We start from the raw sequence: 13,000 nt of genomic DNA, 5'->3' as shown, positions 1-13,000 counted from the left end.
ATATATCTATAAATGTTCTTTAAAAAGTCTGCAGAAGATTATTAGGTGCATGAATGAAAGGACAAGATAAATGTCATACTTAATTTTTTTAATGTGGTGTCTCACTATTTATTTATACACCTTAACATTGTATTTAATCCTATGAAGCTTGAGTCCTATTCATAGAATCACACTACAGAAATAATTTTGTCATATTCATTATGGGCAATATTTGGAAAGCCTTCAAAGAATATTCTTGAAGGAAAGAAATATGCATATAAGTAGGGTAGGTATCAAAAATTCTCTGAACTCTCAGACTGAAAACTGAATAATCTAGTAAAACAGTCTTGTAATTGCCATATTGTATCTGCTGATTTCATGCAATGGCATCAAGGAGAAGAAAATGAAAAGATAGTTGTCTTAGTATGCAGCTTCGCTCTGCCCACTGAAATGTTAAAATCACTTAATACTTCATGGATAGAGAGCCAAAAATGACTTTGTTTAGCAACTGACCTGCAGTAAGTTTGCTTTGCAAAAGGATTTTTAAAATGTTTTGGATTTCAGTCTGCACACTGAAGTCAAATTGTTGATATCATTACATGAAATACAGGTATTATAATTTTCTTCTTTTTTAGTGATGATTGTGTCCATATGTTCAATCTGTCAACCCTAACATGTTTCCCATTACAGTACATGGAAACACACCATGCCCAAGTAACTTGGCGGCATATAGTTGACACTTCTGGCCAGTCTTGAGAGACGCAAACACCAAGCAAACTACTGGGTGGTGATTGCTGTCAAAACTACCTAACATGACTGGTGAAGTTGCTTAATTCTGGTATCTCATTCCATGAGTTTGATCAAATAATGCTAAGATCATCTATATACTGTGTTCCTTTACATTGCAGTCTGTTGAGTTTAATGTAATCTGCAAGGATTTTTGGATGAACTTGTTCTGCAAAACAAGATTAACCAACCAAATAAATCAGAACTGAGAATGGAAGTTGAGCAAAGCTGAAATTACAAGTATCTTCATAAAATATTAAATGGTATAGCTAAGAATGAAATGCACACGTATTTCAGAGTACTACCCCTTAGTCCAAGGTGCATAGTGTTCCAGTAGCACCAGCTGGAGAGGTTTCAATAAAAGTATACCTGAAGCAGTATCCCGTAACATTACAGCACCATTCCACTGCGACATTTTTGATCTCATTGCCTGAGCTACTGACTTCCCCAGACCAGCTCTCTCTGCTTTTACTCTTACTAAATAGGCTACATTCAATAGATTAAGTGAGGAATCTGTTTAAACTGCTACTTATGACCTAGAAAGCTGCTCTGAGTAAAAATGCTAATACTTAGTCCGATGATTTAGGCAAAAATTTGTATTTAAAGGAAAGCTCCATGAAAATGCAGTTTCTTCTTCAACAGTAAAATAATGTAAGTCAGGAAAAAATGTCTCTCTTGTTGGATCATTTTTATACATTTTTAAGTTGCAATATGCTATACCATCTAGCACTAAAGGCACTCAATTTTGTCTCAGAAGAGAAACTGCAAATGTAATGTGGACACAAGCATTAAGTTATTCCAATGCTGTTTTTCATGTTAAAAGAAGCAGCCATGAATTTTAAACAAGAGCTAATTTCTTTAACATAATATTTATCTACTATTTTTTTAGGTTTTTGTATGGGAGAAATGATCAAGACTTCCCGTAACCAATTTTAAAGTACTTTCATAATAAAAAAATCTGAGATTAGATGCATTGTTTTTCTCTTCTTCCTGATGCATCTGCATATTTTCCTCATTAAAAAAGAATTCTGAATTTTGACTAAAAAGTCAGCATGTATACAACAGAAAAAAGAGTTCAAGAGAGTAAAGGGGAAACTGCACTTATATAAACTGTACTAGGAGAACTTTCACTGGAACTAATAAAGATAATGAACTCACTCACTAACGTATTACTAAGGAGACACTTTAGGGATCCACCTGCCTGTGAATTGTATTCTGTGTTTCAATTTCATGGACATATCCTTTGGCTTATAATTGTTGGTGTTGAACACAAGTGGTGTCCCTCAAGTGCAGTATCAGTTACAACAGAATGGGCGCCAGTATCTTGCAATATATAATAAGAAGAAAATTTTGATAATTTTAAATATAAGTGTAAAATCCTTCTCCTTTGGCTGAAATTTCTGTCTGATATTGTATGAGATAGGGGTAGAATGTTTTTGCTGATGTTGATAATAAGAAGTACATTTTCGCAAGGGTCACTCTCTTGCCTGAGAGTGTCTTCACCTAATACTCTTTATTACGAACATTATGAAATTATGTTCATTCATTATGAAATACTATTAACATTATGAAATACAACTTTTTATTATGGACATTGTTAAATGTGTAGCTGTGCTTCTGCTTAGCACAGGCAATGAAGTATTCACCTCAGAGAAAAACATTTGTTGCTTAGCTTTACACTTCTTGTCGATATAAAATATATATACTTTATATATATCATGCATACATATTCATTGAGTAGAGCCCAAATTCCACTGAAAAAAATACTATTTAGGGAATGTTTTTCTCAAATTCAGACTGTTCTGAATCTCTGATGTGCTTATTGTGTCATGATATAGTACTTGTTTAATTTGAGATCTTCTCCTTAAATAACCATCTTGCACTGCAGTTGAATATGAAAAAGTATAAGTGAACAAGGAGTGCAAAATTGAAGTGAGCATTTGCTTGAAAATTAACTGCACTTGACTAGATTTACCTCTGTATAAATGATGTCCTGAGGCATCAGTTAGGCAAGATGCCAGCAGAAAAAAACCATTTATGATGCCAGTATATAATCAATAGCCAGAGATCTGCCGGGATGAATGACGCTTCTCATAGGGATATGATGGAACTCCGTTTATTCTATTGTCAGTCCCATAGTTATACCCTAATTCCCTAGGCACGTGTAAGCAACCTCCATACTGTTGGGTTACAGCTACTGTTCACGCGGCCTTTAATAGCAAGTGATTGGTTACAGATTAATATGCACACGACTAACTAACATAAGTCTTTCTCTTTCTGTGGTCAGCATCCCCCTCTGCAACATCCTGTCAGCTTGCCACATCAGCATTGCTCCTCTCTTTTTTCCCTAGTCAAGGACAGTTCACTAATATAGCTTGGATTGTGCACGTACACATGTCCCTGTTCACTCAGCCATTTCTCTACAATAATCTAATTGAAGATAAAACATTGATGTTCTGTTTATGTTTTGTAGTATCAATTTTTAGGAATCTGTAGGAAGCCATATCTAGGGGGGGGGTTTTGCCTAAATACTGCATAACCATTCTGGTGTAACATATCCTTTATTTGATGTAGGTATACTGTTTCATAAGGCAATATCAGCTCTTGGACTTTTAAGAAAATTTTGCACGGGAAGACTTTGTTGCAATTAGAAAACCATAATCTGATCCTTAACACTCTCATATTTACTGAAAAATTTTATTAATTTAGTGTCCAAGCTGCCAACCAAGAGAGCGGGGAGGAGTTTCACTTGCTTTTTTCAGTGGGGCTAGAGAAAGTAATTAGATATGTTCTTGACTAAAGCATAAGCATCCACAGTTCTGCCAGATGAACTATCTTGGAAAATTAATTTCTCCAGACTCAATTCTGCAGTCCCATTTTGAGCCATAATCCCACAAGTTTTAGGATGAGTTTTACTCAAGTAAAATATTCAAGATGGATCGCAAATAAATATTGTTCATTTTGCTTTTTAACTCCTTATTTTCTTTTTAGTTACTTAATGTGGAAGTTTCCTGCTTTCATTTCATTTCTAGTATGATGTCACTAAATATGCAATGCTGGAGATAGGAATAACAAGGAAAGTTGAGAAAGTGTAAATCTGATGTCTTATTGTCTCAGTTTGCAGAGGAATATTAGAGAGCTGAAAAGTTGGTTGCCGAGAAATCCAATGAAGCTTGATAAGGAGGCTCTGCCTGATCTGGAAGAAACAGATTGCTACACAGCACCCTTTAGCCGTGCACGCATGCACCAGTAAGTGCTGGGTTTGGAAAAGCAGTGCCAGAAACCACAAGGATTTTCTGTTTTCTCACTTTTAAGCAAGTGCCGTAGAGGTAGCTGCTAACAGATTGTCACTGGCAATGCCTAGTATCATATTTGATATTTTTCTCTTACAGCAAAAATCTGCTCTGTGTTACTTGCTATTTGATGCCCACTCAGTAACTTCATCTGAAATTTGACTGAAAAATGAATATTGCCTTTTTGGTTTAGAAGTTTTTTGGTTTTTCTTTCTATTACATTGCAAAATGAAAATACTTGCTCAAGTTTTCTTTGCTTAGTTACTTATTTTACTTAAGCAAAACCTGATGCAGCTGTTGAAATTTGGACCACCAGAACCAAGCTACAACCGGTGATGATTTCTCTTCTCTCTTATCAGATTTGCATTTAAAAAGATCTTTTGCTTCTGAAAATACAAATATATATACAGTGAAACTATATGTGTTCTAATCAGCGTGTTGACAACGGTATAGTTAAACTGTGACATAAATTTTTTCACTACCCAAAAAGTCAGGTTTTAAAATTCTGACTGTTTCTTAATTTTAAAGGTGTTTTGTGATAACTGTTTTAGGAGAGAAAAGTGAATTTAAAGTAGAAATATGAATTAGGATAAACAGGATTTTTCTGCTAAGTAAAGAAGCTATATCCAAGTGAACTGACTTTATCCCAGAAAAACAGAGTAATTGCATTATAGTCTCAATTTCTTTTTTTTTTTTTCCAGTAACTTACCATACTGCACTAGATCAATCCCCTGGCTTTGGTGTTTTCTTCTTATCAGTTCAGTTGACGTAATTAATTGTAATAGTATCACTTTTGGCACAGCTGAGCAGGAAAATGCTCCTGCACATCAGATTTCTGGTGTTCAGAATGGAGCCATCTGGCCAAGGATGCTTTACTTAGCTACATCCTAGGATCCTCTAAGGGAAAATGGTTGTGGAGCTGCTACCCAAGTCTCCAGTGCATGGATTTTTTTTTTTTTTTTTTCTAAATTAGTAGTTCTGGTGGTTCCACTACACAGACAACTGTCAACTCATAAGTAATTTTAATTTAAAACCACCACTGTTACTGAAGATCTTTAATTAATTATATCCAGAACAGAAATTAACTAGATAGTAGGATGGTTTTGATTTCAGTTTTAGTTTTGTATTCCCAAAAATAATCTGTGATAAAGATAACTTCATTGGACCTACTCTAAGGGTGTAAAATCTTATGTCTAAGGAATCTAAACATCCAAAATCGTTGTAAAAAGAAAACACTTCAGCTTTGTTGAACAGCTGTGTTGCAATGATTGTGCATTGTTTTGAATACTAAGACATTCATTATTTTAATAGTTTTACAATAAACAACAAAGACAGCTTCTTCAGCAATTCCACAAGAAGTAGAATTGTGCATCATGTGCTACAGAGAACTAAGTACGAAGATGGAAAATCCAAAATGGGTGAGAATGCTGTATTTTTACCTAACCCAAAGCTATAAAACTTTACATCTTTACTTGCCTGAAAAAACATCATTTAAGAAAACTCAATTAATTTTTTCCTTTCCTTGAAATCTTTTCATTCACACAGTAACAGAGTTGAAACAATGTCCCATCGTTTTCTGCCTAAATATTTCAGTGAAAATTTGTAGTATTTTTCACTTAATTACTCATTCATTAAAACAAAATAGATTATCATAACTTTACATTATTGAGAGCCACAATAAGGATAACATATACCTCAGAAAACTGACAATGTTTTCAAGGACTGATCCCAGTATTTCACCTACTATCCATCAGTTTCAGTCCAGCAGAATCAATGTGTACTACACTTGATTTATTTGATCGGAAGACTAAATTAGTTTTATATCGATACTCATAATACAGTGTTGGTTTTTAGAAGGTCTCACTATCCATTTTCATTTTCAATGACCAGGGGATGTATGCATGATTTTCTATTTTTAATGCAGGAATTAAATTAAGGATTAAAGATGAAGAGGCTTATGAAGATGATATCAATTACAGAAAGTTGTTGCTTGAGTTTCTGAACAAAAGCAATAGTAAGAAAAACAGGGAGAGTAAGTGTTCATATCTAACACCTTTGCAGCTGATGATGGCAAATTTCATTATGAGATTAGTTTAGTATAATTTCTATATTTGAACAGACAAATCTGAATTCCACCATATGTACCTGTTTCTTGGGGAAACTCTTGGCTACGGATCTGCTCTTAAAGGCTATTGAATCTTTTTTATTGTACCTATCAATGGTTTGTTGTTTTTTGGGGTTTTTTTTTTTCATTTTTTTATAATGTGCTGTGCTAGTACAACAAATCTGGTTTTAGGAAGACTCTAGGAACTGATCCAAAATTCAGTAGTCAGTCTGGCACAGAGCACTGCTCTGATATGAAGTTCCCAGCTGGCTTTTATTTAAAAATACCAGGTTAGCTTTTAACCCTGCAGGGGTTTCACTGCCTCAAGGATTGTCTATCCATACCACTCTGTGTATGTCAGATCATCTGGTCACCCATGAATCTGTATCATGTGCTCTGAGGAATACAATGTGAATGTTAACTATCTTCTCACACTCAATCTTGTACGTACAAGCACCCAACCCTGAGGGAAAAGTTGCAGACTTTGGCCCTTTGGCAAGTTGCTGTCTAGTTTGACAGAACCAGAAATCTTGAAGGATCAGCAAGACCTGCTAAAGTAGTTGGTGGGATTATTGATCAATTGGTATCTTTAGCAGCATTCTTATCATCTAACACTACGTTACATTCTCCAAATGTAACTTGAAAATTCACACTACTTGAAAAATGTGTATAAAAAATTGATATCAGAACTAATGCTTTTTTGGTTTTTTTAGGTATTAATAGGTTACTAAATAATGGAACATATGAAGCAGCATTTCCACCACATGAGGTAACCTGGTAATTTGATTTTTAGTTTCATATTTAGATTAAAGCTTGCACTAGTAGTTTGGGATCTTACTTTAATTCTGTCCTGCAACTTTTAATTTAATATTGTAATTTGTTAATGCTTCTTTTATTTATAGCTTTTACTTTAATATTGGCTTTTAAAATTTTCTATATTTGGATATTATAATAACATCCTGGAACATTTTCTCGTTGAACTAGGATATTATAATTCTTCTCTGATTTTTATGAACTGGACATTGCCCATGGAGTTCTTAATGAGAGTATCAGTTGTTTCAAATTGTTCCAGTTAGTTGTATTAAATATTTTTGCTTGCCACCTACAACAGGTTTTTTTTTTCTAATAGCTTAGCCACTTGATCACAGTTCGGGAGACTGCTGAATTATTTCCCATTTAGTATTTTCAAAATAGCTCTGGATATCTTCCACTACTTTTTCCAGTAGTTTAAAGTCTATTAAAGACTTTAAACCCACAAAATAAATTAAAAACCTGTGTAAAACTTCAGAGGGTTTTCAGAAAATCTTTTGATGTTGAAAAGAAGAAGCAAGCCACACATCTTCAGTCCTTTGAAATGCTGTCAGGAGAATGGTAATTGCAGCTCTGAACTCTGGGTGTTTTGGCTGAATATTGTGACTTGGTTTTGTGTTGCAAAGGACTGGGCTTTACAAATGGCTGAGAGTAATTTTTTTTTTATATGGTATTAATAATTAAATACTAGGAATACAGAGAAGGAGTATTTTAGAAAAATAATTTAACATCATTGTTAATGCTTCAGCTGTGTGTTACTAACTTCAAGGAAAAGCTGGCTGTACTACCAGAAAAGCCTGTGAAGCTTTCTCTGGCATCAAAGGCATGCTGTCATATGCATTTTATATGTTCCTTTGTTATGGCATAAGCTACTGTTTGCACATTTCAGTTAAAATTAGTGAAATCATATTTTTAAGGCCCTCTTACCTTGATTACTGCTTGACTGATGCTAAGAACTAGTGGTAGAACACTCAATTTATTTTTTTCAATTTTTTTTCTTTGCCACATGAACAAATAAGACTGAAAATTCAATCCCAGTGGGAATGCTGAGACTTGAACTCTTTTATGGGTAACAGTGAAGAAAGAAGCAGGAAAAAAATTAAAGCTGGGTAATGCTTTGCAGTCATTTTTCCAGCCTACTGTGAGAATAAGTTGATGTTCTCTTCCTAGGTGTTCCTAGATGCTGCAAAGGTCACACTCAGTGTTGACATCTTTGGCATGCTGCTTTGCTGACTGTAAGGAGAAAGGAGTAGAACCTGGACTGTTTGCTCTGTTTAGCCTTGGTTTTAATTCATTCATAAGTCAGAGCATCAGCAGATCTTCTTGCTGAGGATCAGATTGCAACAAGTAAATGTGTTCTTTGAATTGCAGGGAATGTTCAAGATTTCAAATACATTATAAAAATCTAGATGGTTTAATTACCTAGATCTACCAGGGCCAAGAATCTGTCTGATCACTAACTGAAGTAAGGCGCTGAAGAACTCTACTCTCCTCACAAGAAATGACTTGACTCACTTGAAGTCAATTGCTGAAATATTTTCTTTACCATAGCTGAGTAGTGGGAGTTTTTTGGGGGAAAAGTTCAACTAAGGGATATGTCCTACTTCAGAATTGGAGCAAAATTACAAATGCAAGAGATTCTGCTCAAGATTGTTCTAGCAAATCTGTGTGTTACCTCTTGACTGCCAAGCATGAGGCTATTCTCTTAGTCTGTTAGGTGGTCTGTAAATGTCAGATATGGCCTGGAAGGACTCGTTTTGGATCAGACTGTTTTGCTTTTAATGCCTCGAGAGTCTTATGTAGCTTCAAAATAATACCAGTTCTGTTTCCTTCATCTTAGAAAATATGTACCACAGGAATTTTTCTGTACTGTCAACAGTAGTGAAAGAAAGCCGTAGAAAAATGTCTAGGAGAAATACTAGAAATTTCTAAAATTTTATAGATGAAATAAAAAGATACCACAAGCATTTCTTGAAAAATCTAAGTAGGCAAAAGCACACAAGTAGGCATCTATTAGTGAAATAGAAACAATATTGAGGTCATATAAAGAGTAGAGTACTTTCTTAAAGTCTTGTATTAATATGTTTCAGTCATTAATTATTAGAGAAACTGGCCATTTCAGAAGTGTATGTAAACCCTGTCTCTTATGTCAGGCTTACAGTAACTCCTCATGACACGTTCCAGATGTGCTCAGAATAAGAGACCTATTTATTAAAGAACATTTCTATTAAAATTTTAATCAAAAATATCAAAGAAACTTATACCTTTTCCATAGTGCCTGGTAATGTACTTAAGTTTCTTTGTGGTTTTTTTCAGGGAAGCCACAAAAGCAGACATCCCATCAAAACACATGGAGCACAGAATCACAGACACCTCTTATATGAGCGCTGGGCACAGTGGGGAATGTGGTACAAATACCAACCTCTTGATTTAATCAGGTATTAGTACTTTGAAGATTTTCTGACAACAGTGTGCTAACTATATTCATAAATTCCTTGTGCTTTCCTCTAATATTTAGATATTCCCTATTATCGGATAAGGCTGGAATTCTCTAAGTAGCTTCTTTTGGCTGGTCATTTGTAGGGCTGTTGATTTCAAATGAGTCTGCATAAAATACATGTAGTTCCAACTACTCAGGAATTAGCAGTGTGAAACCTAAAATACAAACCCATAATGTGGTCTGCTGATCAGAGACACTTGCCCCTTGTGAGAGCACCTTTGGGAGCAGACTGTGATCCACATGGACAGTCAGAGTTACCAGATGCAGAGGACTTAAAATGCAACCCAATTTAACCTTTCCATGTGGGTTTAAATAAGCTCTTATTTATATGTCTTAGTGTCATAGGTTACCAAATGTAGAGAAATATATGTAATTTAAGTTAAATAATGGTGATATTTGGGGTTCATAGTTTCCTCCTCTGACATTGAATACCAATAATTCATTTTCCTTACTGTAAGTTTTTATTCCTGATCTGAGTCATAACCAATTATTGGTGGAGCTAAGCGTGTGCCATGGGACAATTTTATACTGTATCATCCTTGATTGACTTTCTGATCACTGCTATTTCATCTGTTCTAGCAATTGATACCCAAGTTTTGAAGAATTAAAGTTCAGTCTTCAGTTTGTGTTTTCAGAGCATTGTTTTCACTAATAATAGTTTGAAATATGTCATATTATCTACGTATGATTATCTATCATAAATGTTTTTTTAAATGGAATACTTAGGTCATACTAACTTTATCCCTTTCCAGATTTTTTGTTCTGTGTACATCTATTTATCTATCTATTAGACTGTCCTGCCTTTAATAATGTTGACACTAGCCCATCTACTTAGTCATTGCAAGGACATGAAAATTACAGAGGCACTACAGTTATATCCTTGTATGTTCTCATAAGTCTGCAATTAGTGTCACTAAAATGTTATGCTAGCCTGAAAAAAACCTGTTTGGTAAACTGACAATTTTGCCATAAACTTGTGATGGTAGTTCCTTGTTAGAATTATTCTACTACTGTGTTTAAGTAGAGATAGATAGAGGTCACCATGAATTTTAGTTTTAAGCAATATATGTGTTTCCTTTTCACGTAGGCGATACTTTGGTGAAAAAATTGGACTGTATTTTGCCTGGCTGGGATGGTATACTGGAATGCTTATTCCTGCTGCACTGGTTGGGCTGTTTGTTTTCCTCTATGGGTTATTTACAATGGATTCCAGCCAAGTAAGGTAAAATTCTGTTTAGTAATATGTAATAGCCTGTTGAAAATTAAGAACAGTCTGGCACAACTTACATAGCTATACTTTTAAATGTTTTGCAGATATGGTAATAATGTAAAAATAACCATATAGGATATTGGGTATTTGAGTCAAGTACATACACTTTGTATATCTGTTTTGCATCTAGTCAGATGTGTACCACTGGCAGCAGCCATTTTTATCACCGCATCTGCAGTGATTCCCATTAAGGAAAAACAGACCACTCTTAAGGACCATTTTTCATGTTGCAGATACTGCAATAGTTGCTGATCTAATTAAGGCTAACAGGTGAAAAAACAGACATATTCCATCATTACCTCCATCTTGCTATAACTTCTACAGTGTAGTACAGTTACTAAACTTCAACTTTTGCCTATGTCTTTTTTTTCTTCTTCATTAATAATTGCAAACTTGGAGTCTAACAAATCTTACCTGTGTCAATGTAACTTGCAGCCAGGAGACTCAGCTTCAGGGAGATTACAGCCATGTTTAATGAACCAAGTCTTCAAGTTTCCCACTGTTGTGATTTTGCTCTGAGAAGGGTTTATGTCAGTTTAGATGTTGTGATGAGGGTGCTCAAGTGATGACTGTACTTTTAGGAACACTCTGAGGATCCACCCTTATTGCAGTTTTCCATCAGATGTTATCAGACAGTATCAATGCTCTTAAAACTGCAGCTGGTGCTCCAAGCAGTTTGGGGGCTTCAGCTGTATGTATACTTGGAGTTGGACTTCATAGAAAATGTTGTTTCTCTAGCTTTGAGCAAGACTATATTCAAATTTTATTTAGGGATTTTGCTCAACTTCTATTTCACAGTGAATTATTATATTCTACAGTGCTGTAATGAACACTTTTTTAAAGCTTGCTTTGTACAGCAAACTCCTGAGAAACTGTACAAATTCAAACCACATTAAATGCAGTTGAATGCAATAAACTTATCAGCCAGGAAATGATGCTATCTATAAGATACTGTTCTCTGTAGTAGGACTGTTTTTCACCATGTCTTCAAAATGCAATGGATCTAAGAGGATCAGCCTGTTCTTTGAGCACAGGGACTACAGCTGTTAAACTGTCAATCTCGTATTTGTCACATGCACAATGGCACAGTTCCAACAAAGGGGGAACAAGGGGCCATAATCTACTATTATCAAGGTATAGCTTAGTATTTCTTCCATGTGGAAGAGAAAGGTGCATCACTGGCAACTCCCTGAGAGAAAGAACAAAATTTCTAATTTCATTCTTTCAATCTGTAAGCTATTATGTGCTTTTATATCATAGAATATCCTGGATTGGAAGGGATTCACAAGGATCATTGAAGTTTAACTCCTGGGCCTGCATAGGACAGCCCCGAGAATCCCACCATGTGCCTGAGAGCATTGTCCAAATCCCTTTTGAACTGTCAGGCTTGGTACTGTGATCACTTCCCTGGGGAATCTGTTCCAGTTCCCAGCTGCCCTGTGATGGAGAAACCATTTTCTAACATCTAACCTACACCTTCTCTGACACAGCTTCATGTATTCTCTCTGGTCCTGTCACTGGTCGCCAGAAAGAGGAAGTTGTTAGACTTCTATGAGATCTCCCCTCAGTCTCCTATTCTCCGGGCTGAATAAGCCAAGTGATTTGAGCTGCTCCTCATATGGCTTCAACTCTCTTAGTGTCCTCTTTTGGACACTAAGAGCTTTGTATCTTTCTGTCATGGTTTGACACTGGCCAAATGCCAGCCACCCACGAGAGCCATTCGCTTACTTTCTCTTGTTCTCAGCTGGGCAGAGGAGAGGGGAAAAAAGTTAAGAAAGAGCTCATGAGTTGAGATGAGGACTGGGAGCAAACACTCTAAGGGCAAAACAAGTTCAAATTTAAAGGTATAAAGAAAATTTATTATAAACAGTCAGAGGAGGATAATGAGAATTAAAATAAGCTTTCAAAACCACCTTTTTCTTCCCCCCTCCAGCCTCTCCCTCCTTCCTACCAACAGCACAGGGAGACAGGGCGTGAGGGTTTTGGTCAGTTCATCACTTGAGATCTTCTTCTGTTTACTCAGGGGGAGGAGTCTTCCCTCTGCTATGGTGTGGGGTCCCTCACATGGGAGACAGTTCTCTGTGAATTTCTCCAGATTGGCTCTAATCTCAGGAGCAGCAGTCCTGCCAAAACTGCTGCAACTTGAGTCCCTCCCGCAGGCAAACAGTCTTCCCAAAACTGCTGCATCCGCCCACTCTGGTGTGAGCACTTCTCTCAGGGGCTGCGGGTGGATCTCTGCATACCCTGTGCACTTCGTG

The 13,000-nt window shown here is 35.9% G+C and overlaps 1 protein-coding gene across 4 annotated transcripts in view; it reads left to right on the top strand.

The window, feature by feature from the left end:
• Positions 1 to 13,000, top strand: part of ANO3 (anoctamin 3) — a 211,682-nt gene that overhangs the window by 157,182 nt on the left and 41,500 nt on the right. For all 4 annotated transcript variants that reach the window (XM_048306870.1, XM_048306869.1, XM_048306871.1 and 1 more), the window contains 5 exons: positions 3,883 to 4,014; positions 5,370 to 5,476; positions 6,876 to 6,931; positions 9,289 to 9,410; positions 10,560 to 10,694. In XM_048306870.1, the coding sequence (XP_048162827.1) occupies positions 3,883 to 4,014; positions 5,370 to 5,476; positions 6,876 to 6,931; positions 9,289 to 9,410; positions 10,560 to 10,694 (552 nt within the window). The remainder of the gene's footprint in view (positions 1 to 3,882; positions 4,015 to 5,369; positions 5,477 to 6,875; positions 6,932 to 9,288; positions 9,411 to 10,559; positions 10,695 to 13,000) is intronic.

The sequence above is a fragment of the Corvus hawaiiensis genome, chromosome 6, assembly GCF_020740725.1.
Source record: "Corvus hawaiiensis isolate bCorHaw1 chromosome 6, bCorHaw1.pri.cur, whole genome shotgun sequence".
Lineage (NCBI taxonomy): Eukaryota > Metazoa > Chordata > Aves > Passeriformes > Corvidae > Corvus > Corvus hawaiiensis.
Note: the sequence above shows the minus strand (reverse complement) of the source record. Positions and strands in the feature narration are given on the sequence as shown.